At 39.7% G+C, this 25,527-nt stretch overlaps 1 protein-coding gene across 8 annotated transcripts in view; it reads left to right on the forward strand.

Annotated features, from left to right (window-relative positions):
* The window catches only part of Numb (NUMB endocytic adaptor protein), a 132,043-nt gene that overhangs the window by 88,368 nt on the left and 18,148 nt on the right, over window positions 1-25,527 (forward strand). For 5 of the 8 annotated variants that reach the window (XM_042692802.1, XM_042692808.1, XM_042692805.1 and 2 more), the window contains 2 exons: window positions 5,149-5,181; window positions 19,441-19,515. In XM_042692802.1, coding sequence (XP_042548736.1) covers window positions 5,149-5,181; window positions 19,441-19,515 — 108 coding nt within the window. The remainder of the gene's footprint in view (window positions 1-5,148; window positions 5,182-19,440; window positions 19,516-25,527) is intronic. The other 3 variants (XM_042692806.1, XM_042692809.1, XM_042692807.1) reach the window with 1 other exon arrangement.

Genomic DNA, 25,527 nt, shown 5'->3' on the forward strand with positions numbered 1-25,527 from the left:
CTGGGCACTGTTCGGAGCTCTTCAGCTCAAGGCTAGAGATCTACCACTTGATCCACAATGCCACTTCTAGCCTTTTCTGTTTATGTGATGTTGAGGGCCTCATGCATGGAAGGCAAGCACTCTACCTCTGAGCTACCTTCCCAGCCTCCCAAGTTTTTACTTTTTTAAAGCCAAGTAGACTGCTAATTATAAGCATAGTTATTTAAGGTGCAGGACTATTTAGATAAAATGTAATGAATTTCTATTTACCAGAAATAGGAACTAAATTGCCATTTAAAAAAATTATGCCTGGAATAAATTTCTGAAATGAATATACAAGAAGTCCAGTCCCAGGGCTGGGAAGGTGGCTCAGTGGTAGAGTGCTTGCCTTGCATGCATGAGGCCCTGGGTTCAATTCCTCAGCACCACATAAGCAAAAAGAAAAAAGCCGGAAGTGGCGCTGTGACTCAAGTGGTAGAGCGCTAGCCTTGAGCTGAAGAGCTGAGGGACAGCACCCAGGCCCAGAGTTCAGGCCCCATGACCGGACCCCCCCCCCCCAAAAAAAAAAGTACAGTCCTCAATAGGTGATCAAATTGGATTTTATAATGATCATAATTATATCTTATGTTGAATATTTTAAGGTTTAAAAACATTTTGTATATCTCTATAACAATCCTTATCTCTGAGTGGTATTTTATGACTTAAAGAAAGTTCTACAGGGGCTGGGAAGGTGGCTCAGTGGTAGAGCACTTGCCTTGCATGCATGAGGCCCTGGGTTCGATTCCTCAGCACCACATAAGCAAAAAGAAAAAAGCCGGTAGTGGCGCTGTGGCTCAAGTGGTAGAGCGCTAGCCTTGAGCTGAAGAGCTGAGGGATAGCGCCCAGGCCCAGAGTTCAGGCCCCACGACCGGACCCAAAAAAAAGAAAGTTCTACATACATTGGAGATTGCTTTTCTGGACATACTTAAACTATTGAGCTTGGAAAGAAAATTGATCAGTAGTAGAGCATCTGCCTAGCAGGTGAACTCTTGAGTTCAAACCCCAATACCACCATAAATTTTCATCAAAAAGTTATTTTAAAGTTCTCAGAGTTTCTCCATGACTTGGAACAGTTAAGTGTAGTTTTGCTTTAGCAAGTACATTAAAAAATCATTTTTAATTTTTGAGTAACTGGGATAAACTTCCTACTTATTATGCTCAGTGAAACTTTTCCTTTGTATTAATACCCTTCTGGTACCATACTGAGAATCTTTCAGAGAGTTGGGAATCTTTAGGATGCTGTCCTCACATCATGCAGGTCCACATGTACTCATTATTTTTGTCTTTCTTTCACATTCCTATTATGTAGAAATATCAAGGTACCTTCATTTTTGTCTTTGACCTTCTTCTAGTAAGCATTCACTAAGGATCTACAACTTGCTGTACCAGATACTTATTGTACCATATATTATGCTCTAGAAGCTTTTTGTTTGTTTTTTAAAAGATCTTAAAGCTTTCTGTTAAGAATTTCAAATAAATGGAAACAAATGTAGGGTATATATTTGATGAGGATTACAGAAGAGAAATCTTTGGAATCTGTTTGAATGTCAAAATTTTAAAATACAAAGAATTATGTAGCTCAAAAGATAGTTTGCAAGTCTAGTTTGTATGTATGCAAATCTCTCATCTAATCCCTTACAATTTAGAATCTCTGACTTCATCTGAGTCACCTGCTTAGTTGATAGTCTCAATTTTAAAAAATCACTGAACAAGACGGTTTTAAAAATATGATCCTCAAGCCAAATACTTTATTTTTGGTTCTTACACTTTCTGCACATGGATTGTTTTACAACTATTTACAACTCATTTAGTTTTTTTAATAGTTTCACTAACCACCATAGGACTGGATTATGTAGGGGAAATGACAAAAAAATGGCTATTGCCTATTTTTGTCTATATGTTGCAGGGTAAGGAACACTGCCATTTATCAATCAACTGGGTAATATTGTATGAGGTCTTTAGGTATCTTGTTTCACTCTGGTCTACAATGCCTTTCATTTTTTAAGACCATTTCCTTCCATTACATCTTAAATATTTCTCTCTTTCTGTCTTGGTTTTAAACTAGTTTCATTATACTACTAGTTCCTCATATGTTGGTTTTGTTCATTATTTGATATATTTGTTTTAATATATGTTCTTGTTTTAGCAGGTAAAAGAATCATAACTTAATTATTTTAAAAGAACATTAATATTCTCTAATAACTGTCTTTTAATGCATTTTTCACATCAACTTTTATCATTAACATCTGAGGCCCTTTAGAAGAGGGAAAACACCATGTTTAACAAGAACATTTCTAAGAGCTACACTAAATATTAACAATCTTCAGTCTCTTCTCTATCCTCTGTGAATGGTCAATTTTTTTAACTTGGGCTGCATCCCATTCTTGAAAGCTGATATTTACTTACAGTCTAACAAAACTAGTCCTAACAAACTTGGCAGCAGAAATAATTTCATGCTTGCTTTGATACCCAGGTTACTTTATTATTTTTTTACCTCCAATTTGAAATATTTTGTGGAAATATTGATGCTATGTGTAACTTTAAAAACTCAGTATTTGAGGGCATTGAATAAGTTCATAAATTGTCACATTCCAGTAGAGTTGTCTTTTTTCTAAATATTTTTCTAACAATCAAAAGTGGTGATTGGCTGGGTACCAGTAGCTCACATCTATAATCCTAGCTACTCAGGAGGCTGAGATCTGAGGATCACTGTTCAAAGCCAGCCTGGGTAGGAAAGTCCATGAGACTCTTATCTCCAGTTCACCACCACCAGAAAAACGAAAGTGGTGCTGTAGCTCAAGTGGTAGAATGCTCTCCTTAAGCTGAAGATCTGAGGGACAGTGCCCAGGCCCAGAGTTCAAGCCCCATGACCAAAAACAAAAAAAAGTGATAATCATGAATAGTAAAGGCTCAAAAGTATAATTCAGCCTTAGTTAGAAAATATAGTTAAACTATGTTGGATGAGTTAGAACCAAACTGCTTTTCAAGTGTTCTTTAGTTTGTGACAAATTTTTGTAACCAGTACTTAAAATTGATGGTGGAGCCATAGATCACTGTGCCTCTCTTACCATGTGGGTTCAGAATTGTATACTTAAAAATATCAATGCAGGGGCTGGGAAGGTGGCTCAGTGGTAGAGCACTTGCCTTGCATGCATGAGTCCCTGGGTTTGATTCCTCAGCACCACATAAGCAAAAAGAAAAAAGCCGGAAGTGGCACTGTGGCTCAAGTGGTAGAGCACTAGCCTTGAGCTGAAGAGCTGAGGGACAGCGCCCAGGCCCAGAGTTCAGGACCCACAACCGAACCCAAAAATAAAAAAATTAAAAAAAAAAATCAATGCAGATATCTTTATTTTAAAACAATGTCATTTTAAAAGAAAACAAAACCTTGTTCTTTAAATCTTGCTTGTAGTCCCAGATGTGATTTGGTTCTCAGATATATTTGCTGAGCGCCAAGGTAAAAATTAACCTTGTGATCCTTATAAACAATGTATTCTGTATCTAGAATAGAATGTATCTGCTATTTCTCAACGTATTGTGGAGACACATCTTGATTTTAATGCATAAATAAATGGAAAATCATTAATGAAGCTTATCTTCTGTAGAATGGGAGCCTCTCTAGATCACATCATTGGCTGAGTAAGAAAATGTATGACAAAAACATTCGATGCATACTCCTAATTTTATTTTACATGTTGCAGTTTTTATTTTGTTTTCAGTAGTTCTGGGTATCAAAACAGGGCCTTACATAGATTAAGGAATCGCTATACCACTAAATTACATACCCAGGCTTGCTGCAGTGTTTATGTGATTGTTTGATTTTAACTAATGATTTTTATATCATTGACAGTATATTGATCACTTATTTTTTGTTTGTTTTTCATTGGGGGGGTGTTTGTTGGTTTGTTTTTTAATTGAACTCAAGCATTTTACTACTTGAGTCACACCTCTGGTCCATTTTTGGCACGGTTCTTTTCTTTTTTTTGGGGGGGGGGTCCGGTCGTGGGGCCTGAACTCTGGGCCTGGGCACTGTCCCTCAGCTCTTCAGCTCAAGGATAGCACTCTACTTGAGCCACAACGCCACTTCCAGCTTTTTTCTTTTTTTGCTTATGTGGTGCTGAGGAATCGAACCCAGGGCCTCATGCATGCAAGGCAAGCGCTCTACCACTGAGCTACCTTCCCAGCCCTGGCACGGTTATTTTCATGATATGGTTTTGTTTCATGGGCAAGCTAGCCCGGGTTACAATCCTCTTCATTGTGCTTCCCCTGTTGCTGGAGATGACACCCAGCCATTGGTTGAGATGGAGTCTCACAAATTTTTCTGCTAGGATTACATTCTTTTTTCTTTTTCTTTTTACCAGTCATGGGGCCTGAACTCTGGGCTTGGGCTCTGTCCCTCAGCTCTTCAGCTCAAGGCTAGCACTCTACCACTTGAGCCAGAGCACCACTTCTGGCTTTTTCTGCTTAGGTGGTGCTGAAGAATCAAACCCAGGACCTCATGCATACAAGGCAAGCACCCTACCACTGAGCCACTTTCCCAGCCCTAGGATTACATTTTTGAGCCATCACACCCAGTCCTTATTTTGTTATTCTTAAAAAACAGATCTCTGTGTTGTCATGGCTGGTGCTGAACTCCTGGGCTCAAGTGATCCTCCTGCATCAGCCTCCCTAGTAACTAAGACTAAAGGCACATGTTACCATAACTAGCCATGACTCCTTTTAAATTGAAAAAAATGCATACTATGAAACCAATCATTAATAATCACTAGTATGAATTTAAAATGCAAAGTCATACCAAGCTGGTACGTTCCAGTCTTTTTCTGCTGCCAAATTGGGATAATCTCTGTTTGAAATTAGTAAATAGAGATTACTAAATTAAGTAATAGCTCTGCATGACTGCAGGCTTTGATTTCTTATCTTTCCACAGATTCTCAGGCCATGTAGTGTGTTTCCCTGCATTTTCATGCACCTTTCCATTTTCTCTGTCACTCTTGGTATGGATAACTCTTTAAAACTCACACCTTTCTCCTACTTTGCCCTCTCCCCTTCTTTTGTATGTGCTTGTTGGTGTAAAACCATAGGACATATAGCCCATACAATAATAGCATTCGACTTGTCCCCCTGTTCCTCCAGGAAAGGAAGTTCTTCAAAGGCTTCTTTGGAAAAGTAAGTTTGATACCACACCATGCTTGCTTTATAAGGAGTTACATCCCTAGTATAGCACTAATATATACATATATATATGCATACATATATATATATATATTTAAGTACAGATTTTACTTTAAATAATAATTTGACTGTAGAAATTTATGGATTAGTTACTGTCTATGCTATTGCCTATTTATATTTTGAACTTAAACTTGATAATCCAATAAATGAAACAAACTTTAAAAAATGATCTCAACACTTAGTATTAAGTAAATTTCACTTGATCTTGGAAAACTGTCATTTTACTATAATTTATTTTACTAGCAGATCTTAGTATCCAGAACTGTCAAAGAAATGGGAAGAAATATTAAATTCAAAGAAAATTTAAGATACTGTATATTTTATATTCAATGCTATTACTTGTTTCAATCTAAGTTAAATCTCAGAGTAACAAGTGAAAGTACATAAATTTATCTTTGTTGATCCTGATAAAAATTTTTACCTGGGGGGCTGGAAGGTGGCTCAGCGGTAGAGTGCTTGCCTTGCATGCATGAGGCCCTGGGTTCGATTCCTCAGCACCGCATAAGAAAAAGCTGGAAGTGGCGCTGTGGCTCAAGTGGTAGAGTGCTAGCCTTGAGCTGAAGAGCTGAGGGACAGCGCCCAGGCCCAGAGTTCAGGCCCCACAACCGGACCCAAAAAAAAAAAAAATTTTTTTTTTTACTTGGGTGCCAATCTAAGAAAATTTGTCTTAATATTGTACTAAATATCTCTCATATCTGTCTAGTTATTATGGTAGTGGCACAAAAATAAGTAAATACATTTCCTAACATTTTTGATCATTATTTAGTTGTGAATAAGTGCTCTGAGGTAGCCAGATTGAGACAGAGAAAAAGATTGTCATGGACAATTGAGTGTAAGATACTAATAGTTTGAGTATAAAAACCTGTCATGATTTCATTATTTTCTACTGGGTAGTTTTGTTATTTTGGAAATTCATTCTGAAGAATAAAATTTCAATTTCCTTCTCAATTAAATGTCTTAGCTTTAGCCCATGTCTACATTTTCTTTTTCTAGTAGGTTAACATTTACACTAATTTAAACAAGTTTGAAACATTATAGACTTAATTGTTAAATTACCACCATTAATCTAAAATGAAAAGTCAAATAATCAACATATGTCACAGAATTTTTAAGTAGACATTTTGAGTCTAACTCAGACTAACAATTTCTTAAAATACAGGATATAGTCGGGCACCAGTAGCTCATGCCTGTAATCCTAGCTACTCAGGAGGCTGAGATCTGAGGATCATGGTTCAAAGCCAGCCCAGGCAGGAAAATCTGTGAGACTCTTATCTCCAATAAGCCACCAGAAAACTGGAAGTGGCGCTGTGGCTCAAGTTAGAGCTCTCACCTTGAACTGAAGAGCTGAAGGACAGTGCCCAGGCCCAGAGTTCAAGCACCACAACTGACACAAAAAAAAAAAAAAAAAAGCCAGGATACAGCCAGTCATCGGTGACTGATGCCTATAACCCAAGCTACTCAGGAGGCTGAGATCTGAGGATCATAGTTCACAGCTAGCCTACATAAGAAAGTCCAAAAGAGCTGGAAGTGGAGCTGTGGTTCAAGTGGTAGAGCACTAGCCTTGAGAGCTACTTCTCAGTGACAACGTCCAGGCCCTAAGATCAACACACACACAGAATACCAGCTTGGGGGGGGGGAGGGGGGGGATGATGACAGACATGACACATGAGCGTGTCTCTGGGATGGAGCACTTGCTTAGCAATGCGCAAGGCTCTTGGCTTGTTCCCCAGCACTTTGTGCAAAAAATATAAAATTTTGGGCTGGGAATGTGGCTTGGTGGTAGAGTGCTTGCCTAGCAAGTATGAAGCCCTGGATTCAGTTCCTCAGTGCCATAGAAACAGAAAAGGCCAAAAGTAACACTGTGGCTCAAGTGGTAGAGTGTTAGCCTTGAACAAAAGAAGCTCAGGGACAGTGCCCAGGCATTGAGTTCAAGCCCAGGACTGGCAAATGTGTGTGTGTGTGTGTATACACACACACATATATATTTTATGTATAGGATTCATATCTGTAAATAATCTCCTGTAGATATTTACATTATAGATGGCATTATGTTTATTGATAAGGAAGTTTACCACTGTTTAGTCAACTTTTTCTGGAGTTTTTAGTCTTTCCCAAAATAGAATTGCTAAAAATTATTTCAGATCACCATAACTATCATACAATTTTAGTTATCTTCCAAGTGATTGTGTTTACTTTCATTAAAACAATGTTATCTAGGTTATAGAAAATATTATATTATATAAAAATATTAGTAAAGATGTGTTTTTTTAATGTTTACATCATATTTTATGCAAGCAAGATAATTTTCACTCAAAATTAATCCCACAGAGACAATATTTGTTCTTCATACATGAAGGGGTCCTGAGTCATATTAAGCTTGTTAGCTGTTTTACTCTGTTTTGCTACATGATGAATTTATATGGCATAACAAAGAAAATTATGAATCATTCCAATCCTTAAATAACCCTGAATTATTGTTCTACTTGTTATATAATGAGGGAACTGAGATTTATAGATGTCATGACCTGTTGAATCCACAGATTTAATAAGTGTAGTAGTTTGGACTTGAATGCTGATTATCTGAGTCCAGAGCCCACTATCTTAATCGGTGTAGTGTGCAATCATTCCATTTTCATATTATTTATAAATGAAATTTTAAAAGTTTAACCTTAAGAGATGTTAATAAATAACTTCCAAGACAATCACTTTCACTTTCCAGTTTTATTGCCCCCCACCCTGTCCCCTAAGGCTTAAACTCATGGCCAGAGTGCTATCCCTGAGCTTCTTTTGCTCAAGGCTAGCGCTCTACCACTTGAGTCACAGTGCCACTTCTGGCTTTTTCACAGCCAGGCTGGGAAGGTGGCTCAGTGGTAGAGTGCTTGCCTCACATGCCTACGGCCCTGGATTCAATTCCTCAGCACCATATAAACAGAAAAAGCCAGACGTGTCTCTGTGGCTCAAGTGGTAGAGCACTAGCCTTAAACTGAAGAGCTGAGGGACAGTGCCCAAGCCCAGAGTTCAAGCTCCATGACCAAAAAAAAAACCGTTTTTCCTACCCCCAGCTAGCTTCAAACTGAAATCCTAAGATCTCAGGCTCCTGAGTAGCTCTGTTTACAAGTGTGAGCCATCAGTGTCTAGCTTCCAGCTTTCTCTTTGAATAGTAATTCCAGTCCGTTTTCTTTTTATCAGTCAAGTCTTTTTTTTTTTTTTTTTGTCAGTCGTGTGGTCTGAAATCTGGACCTGGGTGCTGTCCCTCAGCATTCTAGCTCAAGGCTAAAGCTCTACCACTTGAGCCACAGTGCCACTTCCAGTTTTTTCTGCTTTGTGGGGCCTGAACTCTGGGACTGGGCACTGACCCTCAGATCTTCAGCTCAAGGCTAGTGCTCTACCACTTGAGCCACAGTATCACTTCCAGCTTTTTTCTGCTTATGTGGTATTGAGGAATCGAACCCAGGGCCTCATGCATGCAAGGCAAGCACTCTATCACTGAGCCACCTTCCCAACCCTCCCATGGGGTTTTCTTAAAAGATGCTAAGTGATCCTATTTTGACATCTGTGAACAAATATGACCATAAATATTATCTTCTGGCCAACTGCCTTTGGCGTAATCCTAGCTACTCAAGAGGTTGATATCTGAAGACAGTAGTTTAAAAGCAGCCTGGCAGAACTGTCCATGAGACTTATTTCCAAATAACCATTTAAAAAAAAGAGGCAAGGAGAGAAGGAAAAGGAAGCCAGGGAAAGGAGAGGAAGGAAGGGAGTAGGAGGGTAGAGAAAGGAAAGGGAGAGGGAAAGGGAAAAGCTGGACTGCAGGTATGGCTCAAATGGTAGAGCACCAGCCTTGAGCAAAAAAGCTAAAGGAGAGCACAAAGCCCTGAGTTTAAGCCCCAGTAACAAAAAGAACAAGAATTATTGGAAAAAGGAGAAACAAGCATTATCTATAATCTCACCAGGAATGTGCTTTTAAATGTAAAACTTTAATTTAGAGCCAGTTCAGTCTTTCTGGTTGCCATCATTCAGTTTTCTCCAATATCACCCTGCAAGAAATAGACTTCTTTGTTAGTCTTTAAGTCTGAGTGATTTAATGGTCCTGGCTAAAGGACAACAGTAATCAAGAAACATTTCTACCAGATACTTCTGCAGAGAAATAAATAGGTGGAGGAACTATAAGCTCTAATTGTAAATTTATCGTCATGGCCAGAAGAACTGATTCCTCTTTTTCCTAATTAACCTCTTGGACTTGACCATTATCACTTCTGTATTCCTGTATTTCCTGCATTACCTGCTCATGTAAGCAGTATCTCCTGAAATTTTAATAGCAGAGAACAGATAAAACTGGCGTGGTACAGAATTTTATTATAAACATTTTAATAGTATGATACAGAAGTGTATTATAAACATCTTAAAAGGAAAGGGGAAAGCCAGGCATTGATGGCTCAAACCTAGAATCCTAGCCACTCTGCGATCTGAGGATCACAGTTTGAAACCAGCCTAGGAAGAAAAGGCTGTGAAGCTGTTATCTCCAATTAACCACCAGAAAGCTAGAAGTGACACTGTGGCTCAGAGTGGTTGAGCACAAAAGCTCAGGGACAGTTCCCAGGCCCTTAGTTCAAGCCCCACAACCAACAAAAAGAAAGAAAAAGAAAAAATAAATGAGGACCTGAGATAACTTTTCCAAACTAGCTACCTGAAAACTTCATCGAGCCAGGCGCTGGCAGCTCACACCTGTAATCCTAGCTACTTAGGAGGCTGAGATCTGAGGATCATGGTTCAAATCCAGCCCAGGCAGGAAAGTCCGTGAGACCAGAAAACTGGAAGTGGCACTGTGGTTCAAGTGGTAGAGTGCTAGCCTTGAGCTGAAGTGCTAAAGGACAGCGCCCAGGCCCAGAGTTCAAGCCCCATGACTGGGGAAAAAAAAAACTGTTCAAATACCTGTTTATTGCTTAGGAAATACAATAATGCATTCAGTTTTTAAGAGATTATTATATTCAGTGTCAATAGTGTAGTTGCAATACTAACCAAATACTTTACTAACAAGTAGTTACATGGTACTTAACATTTGAAAAGGATTTTATAATAGTAATATGCTTGAGAAGCTCCAAGAGCTAAGTAATCTGTCTTCTTATTTTATAAGGGAATAAATGTTCTTGGGTTACTCTATTAGAAGCCATTCACTTGCTATTGTATCTTGCTCTATAGCATGATGTACTTTGACCTACTTTCCAATTTGCTACTTAAAACAGCTCAGTAAATTAGATTGCAGTTTATAACACTGCATTTTATAAATGAATGACCAAAACCTCAACAAGGTCACCTAGCTACTACCAAATGGCAGTACCTCCACAGAAACCAAGTTTTCTGAAACTCAGTACAAAATTCTTTAACCTGTCTATTGCATGTTGATATTTTTTCATTCAAAAATATTATTAGCCAGGCACTAGTGGTTCATGCCTGTAATCCCAGCCACTCAGGAGGCAAGCTCTGAGGATCATTGTTCAAAGCCAGTCAGAGCAGGAAAGTCTGTGAAACTCCTATCTCCAGTTAACTACCAATAAGTCATATATGTGTGTGTATATACATAGTTGATCTGTTTTCCTCAAGCACACACTAATTATAATGAGTAGAAAAATATTTAATGCAGAGGACATTAGACAGCTCAAGAGCCTGAGTATGTCCACAAATATAAATTGTATGGCCTACTCACAATCTACATATTTGAATTAATTATAAAAGTTATAAGTATTGTGGACTTTAGCATAAAAATTAGGGTATCTAAAGTATTAGATCTAGTAGACAGCCTGCTTTCTATGTTGCAGCAGTGGCTTAAGCTGAGTGGTAACTGTGCCTATTTGGCCTGTTCACCATCATCATGGCAACTCCTTGTTATCTGCCATGCTCAGCCTGCTTTACTCCTTTTGTTTCCTGCCTTTAACCCTGTAGGCCCTGGAGTTTGTGAATTCCTCCCTGGGCTATTTATGTACCTTCTAATTGTATAAAAGTCACTAGAAATATTATATCTGTTCCAGATCCTGTTAATATATTGTGCTTATGTGTTTTTACCTAATTCTTGAGAGCAAAGCATTTTATAGTAGTTATGACCACTGTGAAATCAATGTATTCATGTACACTTTTTATTTTATATTTCCTTTTTTTCCCTAAGTGACTAATTGCTCTTTTTTTTTTTTTTGAGGGAAGGCTAGAGGCATGAATGGTTTAATAGCCCAGAATTTTTGTTGAGGGTGATGGATATGTTTGGATATAGATAATGATGATGGTTCTACAACACTGGAAATGTACTGAATGTCACTGAACTGTGGTTATAATAATAAATGTTACTACGATTTCCTTATAAAGAATAAAAATGGCTGGGTGCCAGTGGCTCACGCCTGTAATCCAAGCTACTCAGGAAGCTGAGGTCTGAGGATCGCTGTTCAAAGCCAGTCCGGGCAGGAAAGTCTGTGAGACTCTTATCCTCAATAAAAAAAACCACTCAAAAACTGGAAGTGGTGCTGTGGCTTAAGCAGTAGAAAGCTCTCCTTGAGCTGAAGAACGCAGGGACAGCGCCCAAGCCCAGAGTTCAAGCCCCATGACCGACCAAAACAAAAGAACAAAAATTCACCCCAGTTCAGGGGCTACTATTTCCAGGAAACTCTCAGATTGGCTAATTGCTCTTAATGCTTTTCTTCATTTTGGGTTTTCTTTTTTAAAAAAATGATTACCTTTTTTTCCTTTTTAAATTCCCATGCCCTTTATTTTATAAATTTACCTCCTATACTTTTATCTAATGGATCTTTTAGGATTTGCTTTATTTTTCCTTTTGGAATCCTAGAAGAGAGGAGTTTCAACAGGAAAGGACTACAGTAATGAAATTTCCACTTCTCTGGCTTCATTTCTTTCCTGTGACATGATCAACTGGTGTGTTAAAGGTCTTGTCACTGGGCTTTTCTAGATTTAAAAAATAGAATTAGGAAGTGGCACTGTGGCTCAAGTGGTAGAGCACTCGCCTTGAGCTGAAGAGCGCAGGGACAGTGCCCAAGCCCAGAGTTCTAGCCCTATGACTAACCAAAAAAAAAAATTCTTTTTTCTTCTCTTGGGCTGGGAAGGTGGCTTAGTAGAGCGCTTGCCTTGCATACATGAGGCCCTGGGTTCGATTCCTCAGCACCACATACACAGAAAAAAGCCAGAAGTGGCGCTATGGCTCAAGTGGTAGAGCACTAGCCTTGAGCTGAAGAACTGAGGGACAGAGCCCAGGCCCAGAATTCAAGCTCCATGACTGACCAAAAAAAAAAAAAAAGAATAGAATTATTGGCCTTCAGAGTTACAGGTTTTTGTTTTTTTCATGGTATTCATGTCAACCCACTGATCCTCAAGCCTCAAGGCACAGTTCGTATCTCAAACATGCTAGAGACTGCTCTCCCTCTATAAAGATAAACAAGACAGTCTGTGTTCTTAGCCCATTCTGCCTTGCCTCCTCCATTTCCTCCAGTTGCTTATTCTATTCTCCTTTTCAGCTTGCTTCCTTACTTCACTGAGGAAATAAAAGCAATCAGGAGGACTGAAGAATGTAGTTCTGTGGTAGAGCACCTACTTGCCCCACATGTATGAAACTTAGAGTTCAATCCTCAATACAACTGAAATCACCCTGGGTATCACCAAAACAAAACAGAGAAAAGCTTTCAATAGGCTAACCACCACATCTACTTACCTACTTGCATCTCATGCTTTCCTGTTCAAGTGATGAACTTAGCTGAAGCCAGCTTTACATTAGATTCTTTTTTTCCCCTAGTAACTGGGCTTAAACTCAGGTCCTTGAGCTGTCACTCAGCTTTCTTATAGTTGATGCTCTGCCACTTGAGCCATACCTCCACACCTGCTACTTTTTTTGTTTTTGTTTTTGTTTGTGGGGGAGAGGAGGGGAGGAACGTTGAGAACAGGGTCTTGCCATGTTGCCCAGATTGGCCTTAAAGCTGTGACTCCTGCCTCTGCTACCAAACTGCTAGGATTACAGGCATGCACCGCCACATCCTGCATTCATCAGGTTATTATTTCAATTCTTATTCCAACAATGCAATCACCTCTCTCCTCCATGGTCAGTTTTCTTTCTTTAGACAACCATCATAAAAGTAAACCATCTTTAAAACAATTTCTTCTTGGTGCCTTCAGATCTGCCATCCCTTCTTTTATTGATCGTTTAGTCACTCTACCACTTTCAGTTCCATCCTTCCACTAAAGCTGTTCTTGTCTTTTTTGGGGGGGACAGGTGGTGGTCATGGGGCTTGAACTCTGGGCCTGGGTACTGTCCCTTAGCTCTTCAGCTCAAGGCGAGCACTCTACCACTTGAGCCACAGCGCCACTTCCGGTTTTCTGGTGGTTTATTGGATTTAAGAGTCTCACGGACTTTCCTGCCTGGGATGGCTTTGAACCACGATCCTCAGATCTCACCCTCCTGAGTAGCTATGATTACAGGCATGAGCCACCGGCGCCTGGTTTCTTTTTTTATATAATATTTTAATAAGCTTCTTGTGCTACTCAGACTGTCAGCTGCATTTATCAGAGCCCATCCTTTGCTCCCCTTTGAAACACTATTTAGTTCAGGAACCATACTTTCCTGGCCTTTTCCTTTATCATTGCCTACTTCTCAGTCTATTCATTCTGCTTTTCATGCATCTTTTTCTTGGTGATGTCATCCAGAGTCCTGACTTAAAATACCATCTGTTTGCTGATGATTTTGAAATTTATTTCTGCAGATCTCCATGCTGGCATTTCCATTATAGAAGCAATATAGCGTAAGAATCAAAGGCACAGATTTATTTAATCCTGGCCCAAGCACTTCCAAGCTTTGACTAATACCTATCTTGTGAATATTGTGAAATGAATAAGTATAACCAAGATGTACAAAATAGTCTCTTTCTTAGTAACTGATAGGTATCATTAGCATCATCATTAATCATGTCCACTTTTATATCTAATAGGTACCTCATCTTCATAACTGGTCACAAGCCAAATTCCTGATTCTTTTCTCCTCTGGTCTTGCCCACTGTCCATTCTATTTCTAGTCAAAAGTCCTAGATGACTTAACTCCCTTTTTTTCTCTATGCCTGACATCCAATTCCTGTCTGTTTCAGCCTTTAAGAACCTAGTCAGATCTAACAAACTCTACCATTACTCTCCTGGTCTAAGACAGCATCTCTTCTCGCCAGAATTATTGAAGTGGCATCTGACTTCCCCTGATCCCATTGTTGTCCCCTACTATCTCAAGATACCAGCCTGTAGTGGTCTTAAGGCAAGAGTTTTGATTGTGTCTTTCCACTGTAGAGTGTTTCCATTAGCTTCTTGACCAAATTCCCTCTCTGCTTTTTCCTCTTAGCTTGTCTCGCTTTCCTTCTTACTTTCTGTATTTCAGCTATTCTAGGCTCCTTGCTAATTCTTTCAGCACACCAGCTATGTTTCCCCTGTAACCTCTGGAACACATAGCATCCAGGTACATGCATGGCTCACTTCCACATCACTCTCTCTCTGTTCAAAAGCCCCAGCTTCATGGGCACTAACTGACTGCTCTTAAAATCCAAACACCACCCTTCTCCACCTTTACATAACTCCTTCCTAGCTTTATTTTTCTTTTATTGCCATTTATCATTCTTTCATACATTTTACCTTTTTGTATATCTGTTTCTTACTAAAATGTAAGCTCTCTGAAGACATGAACCTGCCTGTTTTGTTCACTGCTGAAGCTTCAGTACCTAAAATAATATGTGGCCCTATAACTGCTTGTCCACATTATTTGGGTTTAGTGAATGAGGAAATGAATGGCAAATACACTGCTCTTAAGTTCACCTTGTAATGCAAGGAATCAGAATTAAGGAAATGATAACCAACTTGTGTAATAATAGTAGTTGTTACTGGAACAGACAGGAAGAACAGTGTGAAAGATTGTAATGAAGGCTTCTAGAAGTCTCCTCTTATTTAAGAAAGTGCAGGAAATAGTGTTCTAGACTAAAATGTATTATTTAACAAAGCAGCCATCAGATATATAATGCTGCTTAAATCTGAAGTAGTGTTTCTGTCCTTTTACTGCGTTCTATCCAGAAACTTAAATACGTTATATAGACTTCAAGGTCTTTTTCCTCAAATTTAGAATAACAACAAGGCCAGGCTCCCTGTGAAAGTTTCATGTTTATTTATGACAAGGCACATTGTATCAAAGTTGCCTGGCTAATACATTGCTATTACTCTGTAATGACTGGGTTATTTCTGTGTGTAGGTATGACAGACTGACCAGCGATTCTTTACACATTGGGTACCCTTGAAGACCTCTTTGGTTTGTAGCTGAAAGAACTTTGCACAGTAGAAATGCACATGATTGTTGCTCAGAAAGAGTGACTTGTTCTGTACTTTCTGCCCAAATTGGTCTGTTTGATGCTGTTGCTTCTAAAATTTGCATAACTCTGCCAACTTATGCTTCCCTGAATCCTAAAAGTATTTCTTTGCTTTGGCTTACATTAGAACATCTGCTTAACCTTTTTGCTTTTAGCTATTATATGCCCAGCAGACCTGTCTTGCCTCTAAATGTCATTTCTATTTATATTGATTAATTGCATGTTCTTAACTCATTAGTGATCTTAAGAATCATAGAATTTTAGATTTGGACAGCACCTAAGATATGAGTCACAGTTTAAAATAATAGGCTATAAATACATGTGTCAAAAAAGGAGGGGCAAAATTCAGAGATGCAATTTCAAATAGGTCTGATATTTTAATATAATGAATTTTCTAGAGATCATAATGATTTGTATGAGAACCCTTCAGACTATAGACCAGTATTTGTTTTTGAAAATAATAGTTTATTGGAACAAAGCTATGGATATTTGTTTACATGTTGTCTGTGACTGGTTTTATGCTATAGTGACAGAGTTGAATAATAGCAGTAGAGATTATATGGCCTGCAAAGCCCAAAATATTTGCTCTCTAGCCCAGAGATAGCTGGCCAGTCCCTGATTTAAACAATTTAAAAACTTATTACTCGAACTCCGAGTTATTTTTTTTACCATGATAGCATCACTATATGAAATGAAAGAGCAGTGTTAGGATCTTTTAGCCTACCAAGACTGTCATCAAAGATGTTCTTATCATCATCATTTTTCGGTTCATTTTTAAAAATAATTCATTTCAGTTGCCTTTTACAGTAGGCAGCTTTTAAATTTAGGAAAAATGATCTTATAGTGTGCTGAGCTTAAGTTACCTTTTCAGTATTACTTTTGTAACCATTTTGTGTTCATTCACCAGTATTTTTCATGTTGCCGTCACCTGTGCATTGAATATGGTAGTACACCTAGAGCCCCAGCACATAGAAAGCTAAATAACAAGGATTACAAGTTCAAGGGCTGCCTGGGCTACATAGAGTTAAAGAGTAGTTTGAGCTACATAGCCAGACCTTATTGCAAAAAAAAAAAAAACAACAAAATAATACCTGTACACCACCTCTATGTGTCTTTCAATACAAGTTTTCTGATTTAGTCCTTTGTAATTGACTTACTTCCTGCAATCTTTTCGATATCTAAGCCTGCTTGGTTGTTATATTGGATTACATTTACTCATAATAAAAGGAATTTGGGGAAGATGTTATTTTATTTTAGGCTGGATATTTAGAGAGTAAAATGGCTAATTTTGAAGAATAAGTAATTTTGTCTTTATTGTGAAACTCTTTTTCATGACACTATGCTAGGCCATATGAAGGCCACCTGCAACTTTGAAATTATTAAAATAGAATGTGTTACAGCCAGGTATGGTAGTACATACCTGTAACCTTAAGATTACTACTTGAGAAGCATAGACAGAATGTTTTAAGGAATTGTTCATCTTCTAATTCTTTTTTGGGGGGAAGGTGCCAGGTACTGCAATTTGAACTCAGAGCCTTGTGCTCCCAAACATGCTGTACCATTTGAACTGTGCCTTTAGCCCTTTTAGTTTCTTTCTTTTCCTTTTTCCTTTTTTTTTCCTTTGTGGCTATACTGGAGTCACTCCACAAGCTTTTCAATTCTTTAATTCTTGATGTTGTGTAGTGTTTTTGTCCTCTTTTTACCCCAATCATTGTCTCACAAATCTAAAATTCTGTATTGGGTTTCAGAGCCATAAATCCAATTGCCGTTTGAATAACTCTACCTGGGTATTGCACAGACATCTTAAACATGGCTTGAAATTTTATTCTTCTCTCAAACTTGCTTTTGCATTGCTTCTATTCTCTAAGCTGGTTAATGATACATTCTACTCCCAGTTACCCACGAGAATCCTCAGCTCCTTCTTGATACTGTTCAAAACTTTCTTGTTTCCATATCTGAATCAGTCAGGAAAGCTTTGCCCCCCTTTTTCGCACACCTGGAATCTTGTAGTTACTTTGCTTCTCGTCAGTCTTTTTCCAGTCTGGGTACACTGCTGCCAAAGTGATGGGGTTTTTTTTTAATGGAAATCTGTTCATTGTGTTTAAATTCCTCTATAGTTTCTGATTACTCACAGAATTAGAATCCAGTCCCTTAGCAGTCATACAAGGGTCCTCGTAATGAGGCCTTTTCTACTGGGTTTTTGTCTCCCTCCCCAACATTCCTCACTCACCCAGCATACTTTCAAGCCATACTGAAATATTTGCAGGACCCTTCCCTTGTGTCTTGTTTGCCTTCAGGTCTTATTCTGCTGGGATGTTCATTACCTGTTACTCCCTTGCCTCCTTAACTTCCTAGGGCATCAAGAAAAATCATTTCAAAACCTAGTTCTGCTTTCTTGGTATAGCCTTCCCCAGTTCCACAGATAGATTGGACTGCATCTTCTTTCTGGCATTACTGTATCTTGTTTTAGCTCTACTCTAGCTCTTATTACTGTATTAGTTATACTTTTATCTGAGTGTGGAGTATGAGCTCTTGTATTATTTCTGCTGGCCAACAAATCATATGTACTCTTCAAATATGTGGTAGCGATGGAGCTATATAGCTGGCATGCATCACACCAGTTTATTTCACTAATAGCATGCTTCTAGTGCCTGGATCTCCTAGGCTCAGACACATGGAAAGGAGAATTGTAGACACTTTGGTTATTCCCTCTTCTTCCTTTTGGAAGCCACTACCATGTTTTTATCCAGTACCATGTTTTACTCTATACTTAGGATAATCAGATACCTAGTCTCAGCCTGTTTGCTTTTGTTTTATTTTGCTTGTGTTCTTGGGGCAGTTAAGGATATTGTTAAATGGCTATTGCATTCTGTCTCAGGAGAAATCAAATATCAACTTGTTCTCATATGATTCTGTGTGACACACACACACACACACAGACACACACGCGTGTGAGCCCATGTGCACAACTGCAATGTTTCTGCAGGTAAAAGGAAAATTTGTTACAAGTTATTTTCTCTGTTTTTTTTTAATTTTATTGTAAAGTTGATGTACAGAGGGGTTACAGTTATATAAGTAAGGTAATGAGTACATTTCTTTTTGAACAATGTTTCCCCCTCCCTTATTTTCTCCCATTCCACATTCTCAGTAGTTTTTTAAATCTTCCTGTGTCCCCAAAATATCTTCATGAACTTCATTTCACGGTAAAAACTAAAGTCTATGTTACAATCTTGAGAGGAGGAATAGTGGGTCTGAAGAATTGTTAGTATTACAATAATGAAGACTTTTTGCTCTATTTAACATAAAAATTTCAGGTGACCAAGGTTCCTGCTATGAACATTGGGACCAGAAAATAGTGAAATAGTCAGAATTTCCATTTAAACTTAGCTGTTACTTCTCATTCTAAATAGACTCACAGAAGCTACTTGGGGTGTAACTCCTTATGTATTTAATATTTATCTGACTCTTGGTTTTCTTAGTTGATTTTTTTAATGGATAAAGAAACTAGTTGTGAATTCTTTACTTTTTATGGAATGTGATACCTTGGTTTTGATAATATCTGTCCCTTCTCCCTTATTTTATCTTATTGTTTGGCATTGTGTTGCTAAAATAATGGCTTTGGCTTGTTAATACCTGAATGTTCCTGCAGTTTGGTTTGAGAATCTGGCTTTGGGCATCCCTCCTGAACTTGGACATCATCTGTACTTGGGACTTTTGGAAGGCAGAAATCAGTATTTTCTGTGGAAGATGATCTTTTAATATTATGTGTGTGTCTCTTCCCCCCACCCCCTTTGTTTTTTTATTTTTTTTTTACAAGACTGGAAAGAAAGCAGTGAAGGCAGTCCTGTGGGTGTCAGCGGATGGACTAAGAGTTGTGGATGAAAAGACTAAGGTGAGAGCTTTATAAACTTAGATGTGACTGCTAGTAAGATTTTTTTCATCTTAATGATCAAATACAGTGCCATTAAGTTGTGGAAGTTACTATACCCTTCCACCTTATCCAATGTGCAGTCTTTTTGGAGGCTATTTTAACATCCAGGAAACCAATTTAGTTACTCATTTACCTTATGAAAAATAGAATTCTCTTCAGGGATGGGAGAGGGAAACTGGGGGAAAGTGAAGGAAGGGATGACATTGTCCAAAAAAGAAATGTACGGATTACCTGGCTTAGGAAATGGTAACCCCTCTATACAACACCGATCCTACAGCTTGAACTCAGGTCTTAGGTGCTGTCCCTGAGCTTTTTTGCTTAAGGATAGTGTTCTGCCCTTGAGTTACAGCCACAGCTCCACTTACTGCTTTTTGCTTTAATTGGAGATAGCCCATCTCAGCCTCCTGAGTAGCTAGGATTATAGATAGGTGTGAGCCACCAGTGCCCAGCAGATTGTAACTTTTTTTGTGGGGGGAGGGAGGGGTCTGGTCATGGAGCCTAAACTCTAGGCCTGGGCGCTGTCCCTAAGCTCTTCAGCTCAAGGCTAGCACTCTACCACTTGAGCCACAGTGCCATTTCCAGCTTTTTTCTTTTTGTTTATGTGGTGCTGAGGAATCGAACCCAGAGCCTCATGAATGCAAGGCAAGTGCTCTACAACTGAGCCACCTTCCCAGCCCCGATTATAACTATTTTTAAAATGACAGTCTCCTTGTTCCTTAAGAAAACACTGTTTTAGCCAGGTGTCAGTGGCTCACGCCTGTAATCCTAGCTACTCAGGAGGCTGAGATCTGAGGATTGTGGTTCAAAGCCGGCCCAGCAGGAAAGGCCATGAGACTCTTATCTCTAGTAAACTACATTCAGAAAACTGGAAGTGGCGCTGTGGTTCAAGTGGTAGAGCGCTTGCCTTGAGCTGAAGAGCTGAGGGACAGTGTCCAGGCCCAGAGTTCAAGCCCCATGACTGACAAGAAAGAAAGAAAGAAAAGGAAAAAGAAAACACTGTTTTGGCTGAGAAGGTGGCTTAGTGGTAGAGTGCCTGCCTAGCATGTATGAAGCCCTGGGTTCCATTCCTCAGTACCACATAAAACAGAAAAAGCTGGAAGTGGCGCTGTGGCTCAAGTGGTAGAGTGCTAGCCTGAACATAGAGAGGCTCAAGGATGGTGCCCAGGCCCTAAGTTCAAGCTCCAGGACCACAAAAAAAAGAAAAAAGAAAAAGAAAATACAGTTTTTAGAAAGTGATGGGGATTAAGTAGCCTACTACTTAACTAAAAATACAATTAAAATGAATTGTGAGTGGTTCTTTGGTTGATATTTACTTAGATTCCAAATAATATCTTCAGTCCTAAAGAACATTTTGCCTTTGAGAGAAAGAAATCCTAAATGACTAAAAGAATAGAGACACTGGCTACACTGAGAAACCACAGGGTGCTGTCAGTACATTTAATCATTAAGTAAAATTTCCTAAGAGACCTAAAGCCAGGGGAAAATTTAACAAGAAAATAACTTCAAAAAAAATTTCAAAGAGACAAGGTTGGGCCAATATAAGAGCTGTTTTAGGGCTGGGAAGGTGACTCAGTGGTCGAGCGCTTGCCTTCCATGCATGAGGCCCTGGGTTCAATTCCTCAGCACCACATAAGCAGAAAAAAAAACTGGAAGTGGCACTGTGGCTCAAGTGGTAGAGTGCTAGCCTTGAGCTGAAGAGCTAAGGGACAGTGCCCAGGCCCAGAGTTCAGGCCCCACGACCGGACCCAAAAAAAAAAAGCTGTTTTGATAGACAAATTGCCTGTTAACTTGTAAGTGGCCTAGTAAGCTGAATATTAGACCTTTGACTTTCCACTTAGAGTTTTTTTTTTTTAATTCAAGAGAAATAATAAGCTTACATTCTAGTATATTGCTTTTGGAAACAATGATCACTGGAATTAGACTTTTTTTTTTTTTTGCGACTAGTCCTGAGGCTTGAACTCAGAGCCTGGGCACCATCCCTGAGCTTCTTTTGCTCAAGGCTAGCACTCTACCACTTGAACCACAGCACCACTTCCAGATTTTTTTGTTTATGTGGTACTGAAGAATCAAACCCAGGGCTTGATGCATGCTAAGCAAGCACTCTACCACTAAGCCACATTCCCAGCCTGAATTAGCCTATTTTTAAGGTTTTTTTTTTGTTGTTGTTGTTGTTGTTTTTGTCGGTCGTGGGGCTTGAACTCTGGGCCTGGGTGCTGTCCCTCAGCTCTTCAGCTCAAGGCCAGCACTCTACCACTTCAGCCACAGTGCCACTTCCGGCTTTTTTCTTTTTGCTTTATGTGGTGCTGAGGAATTGAACCCAGGGCCTCATGCATGCAAGACAAGCGCTCTACCACTGAGCCACCTTTCCAGCCCCAAGAATTGGTTTTTTAAGAATTGGTTTTGAGCAGGGTGCTAGTGGCTTATACCTGTAATCCTAGGTACTCAGTAGGCTGAGATCTGAGCATTGTGGTTCAAAGCCAGCCCGGGCAGGAAAGTAAGTCTGTGAGACTCTTATCTCCAATTAACTGCCAGAAAACTGGAAGTGGCACTGTGGCGCAAAGTGGTAAAGTGCTAGCCTTGAGAGAAAGAGCTCAGGGGCAGTGCCCAAGCCCTGAGTTCAAGCCCCACAACAGACCAAAAACATTGGTGTGTGTGTGTGTGTGTGTGTGTGTTTGTGTGTGTGTACTTGGGGTTGAACTGGGGCCTGGATTCTGTCCCTGAACTTACTTGCTCAAGGCTAGTGTTCTACCTAACTAAGCCATAGCTCCACTTCTGGTTTTTGAGTAGTTAAGAAGGTAAGAGTTTCACAGGTGACTTTTCTGCCCAGGCTTAGCTTCCAACTGCTATCCCCAGATCTCAGCCTCCTGAGTAACTAGGATTACAGGCTTGAGCCACCAGCACCTCGCTTCATTCTGCTCATGGTTGCCACTCTACCACTTGAGCTATACTTCTATTCTAGTTCTGGCTTTTTGCTGGTTAATTTGAGATGTATCCAATTTGGGCTGACTCTGAACCTTGATTCTCAGACCTCAACTTCCCAAGAAGCTAGGATTACAGGCATGAGCCACCAGCACCTAGCATAAGAATTTGTGTTGTTTTGATTAGATTTTGTTGTACTTTTTTTTTTTAATTTAATTTAATTTTATTTGTGAACATACTGTACAGAGGAGTTACAGTTACATGGGCAGGATAATGCGTGCATTTCTTACCAAGCATTGCAGCCTCCTCCTTTGTTTACCCTTCACATCCCTTCCCAGCCTCCCCCCTCCCCCCTTGTTGTACTTTTTTAATAATGTATCATCATATAGGCTACTCTCTGGCCTTGCACTTGCTATGTATCCCAAGATAGGCTCAAATTCATGATGCTTCATTGTACAAAATAACTGGGATTACAGACGTATGCCACCATGCCAGACAAATGTGTTGTACTTGAAAACTACATATTTGTTTTATACTATAGTTTAAAAGTGATGTTGCCCCCTGGTGGCTACTTATAACACTTTCATTCATTAATTTAGTTCTTAACATACTAATACTAGTAATTGGTGGCTTGTTACCAAGGGATCCTTCTTCCCACCTTGATTATTTAGTTATAAGCAAGGACTAGGGGCTGGGAAGGTGGCTTAGTGGTAGAGCGCTTGTCTTCCATGCATGAAGCCCTGGGTTCAGTTCCTCAGCCCCACATAAGCAAAAAGAAAAAAGCTGGAAGTGGCGCTGTGGCTCAAGTGGTAGAGGCTAGCCTTGAGCTGAAGAGCTGAGGGACAGCGCCCAGGCCCAGAGTTCAGGCCTCACAACCTGACCCCCCCCCCCAAAAAAAAATAAGCAAGGACTAATACAATAATGGGGTCACTATTTGTGATACGGTCAGTCCATAATCCACACAAATTTACTATGGTATAGCAATGAAAATTTGAGTTCCTTCGTCATTGAGCAAAAAATATCACATTGCCTTAGCTGGCCATTCGCCCCACCCACGTCTACTTGGTTCTTTTTTTTTTTTTTTTTTTTTGGTCGGTCGTGGGGCTTGAACTCTGGGCCTGGGCGCTGTCCCTCAGCTCTTCAGCTCAAGGCAAGTGCTCTACTACTTGAGCCACAGTGCCACTTCCAGTTTTCTGGTGTTTTATTGGAGATAAGAGTATCACAGGTGCCGGGCGCTGGTGGCTCACGCCTGTAATCGTAGCTACTCAGGAGGCTGAGATCTGAGGATCATGGTTCAAAGCCAGCACAGGCAGGAAAGTCCGTGAGACTCTTAATCTCCAATAAACCACTAGAAAACCGGAAGTGCCGCTGTGGCTCAAGTGGTAGAGCACTCGCCTTGAGCTGAAGAGCTGAGGGACAGCGCCCAGGCCCAGAGTTCAAGCCACAACCAAAAAAAAAAAAAAAAAAAGTCTCACAGGCTTTCCTGCCAGGGCTGGCTTTGAACATTGGTCCTCAGATCTTAGCTTCCTGGGTAGCTAGAATTACAGACGTGAGCCACTAGCACTCGGCCTACTTGGTTCTTTTTTTTTTTTTTGGTCAGTCGTGGGGCCTGAACTCTGGGCCTGGGCGCTGTCCTTCAGCTCTTCAGCTCAAAGCTAGCCTCTACCACTTGAGCCACAGTTCCACTTCCGGTTTTTTCTGCTTATGTGGTGCTGAGGAATCGAACCCAGGGCCTCATGCATGCAAGGCAAGCACTCTACCACTGAGCCACCTTCCCAGCCCCCCTACTTGGTTCTTATAGAATTCCTTTAAAAACTTTTAAACTGTCAGTGGCTCACAATTGTAATCCTAACTACTCAGGAGGCTGAGATCTGAAGGTGATAGTTCAAAGCCAATCTAGGTAGAGAAATCCCAAGGGACTCTTATCTTTCATTAACTGTCAAAAAGCCCTAAGAGGAGATGTAGCTTTGAGGATCAAAGTTAGAATCAGCCCAGGCAGAAAAATCCATGAGACTATCTCTAAATTAACCAGCAAAATCTGGAAGTAGAGATGTGGTTTAACTAGGATAGCTTCAGCTTTTAGCCAGAAAGAGGACTAGAGGCTCTGAGTTCAAGCCCCAGTACTGAAACAAAAAAAAGATGATGAAGAAGAAGAAGGAAGAGAAGGAGGAAGAAGAGGTAGAAGAGGAAGAAGGAGGAGGAGGAGGAGGAGAAGAGGAGGAAGAGGAAGAGGAGGAGGAAGAGTTAGGTTTTGTTAGTTTTATTAGGTTTTTATAGTCTTCTGATGATTTTTTCAGAATATTTATATTTATAAAATGAAAATTATGTAGTTCTTTGTGTGTGACCCTTCCGTTTCATAAGTAAGGAAACGTGTATATGAATTTTCTAGTAACAGTTTAAACATGAATCGATTACTAGTTTAGTATTTGGTTTTCTCTTCAGTTGAATATTATTTTGATTAGAATTTGCAATGTAAAGTACCTCAGGGGGGCAGGTATGGTGGCTCACACCTGTAAATCCAATTACTCAGGAGCTAGAGATTGGAAAGATTAAAATTTGAGGCTAGCCAGATCAAAAAGTTAGCAAGACCTTATTTCAACCAATAAGCCCTTATCTCAACTAATAAGCCAGTATGATGGTGAACATGTGTTCTCCTAACTTAAGTAGGAAGATCACAATTTGAAGCTGGCCCCAGGCAAATACATAAGACCCTACCTACCTGAAAAATAACTAAAGGAAGCCGGGCACGGTGACTCAGGCCTGTAATCCTAGCTACTCAGGAGGCTGAGATCTGAGTATCACAGTTCAAAGCCAATCAGCACAGGAAAGTCTGAGACTCTAGCGGTAGAGCGCTTGCCTTGAGCTGAAGAGCGCAAGGACAGCGCCCAAGCCCAGAGTTCAAGCCCCACGACCGACCAAAAAAAAATAATAGCTAAACTAAAGGAGGGTGGCTTAAGGAGTAGAGCACCTACATATTTGGAGTCCCTGACTTCACACTCCATTCATTACTGTAAGAGATAAAAAAAAAAAAGTATATTTCCCTTCTGCAGTGAT

Source organism: Dipodomys spectabilis, unplaced genomic scaffold, assembly GCF_019054845.1.
Source record: "Dipodomys spectabilis isolate Male_0828 unplaced genomic scaffold, ASM1905484v1 ptg000157l, whole genome shotgun sequence".
Classification (NCBI taxonomy): Eukaryota; Metazoa; Chordata; class Mammalia; order Rodentia; family Heteromyidae; genus Dipodomys; species Dipodomys spectabilis.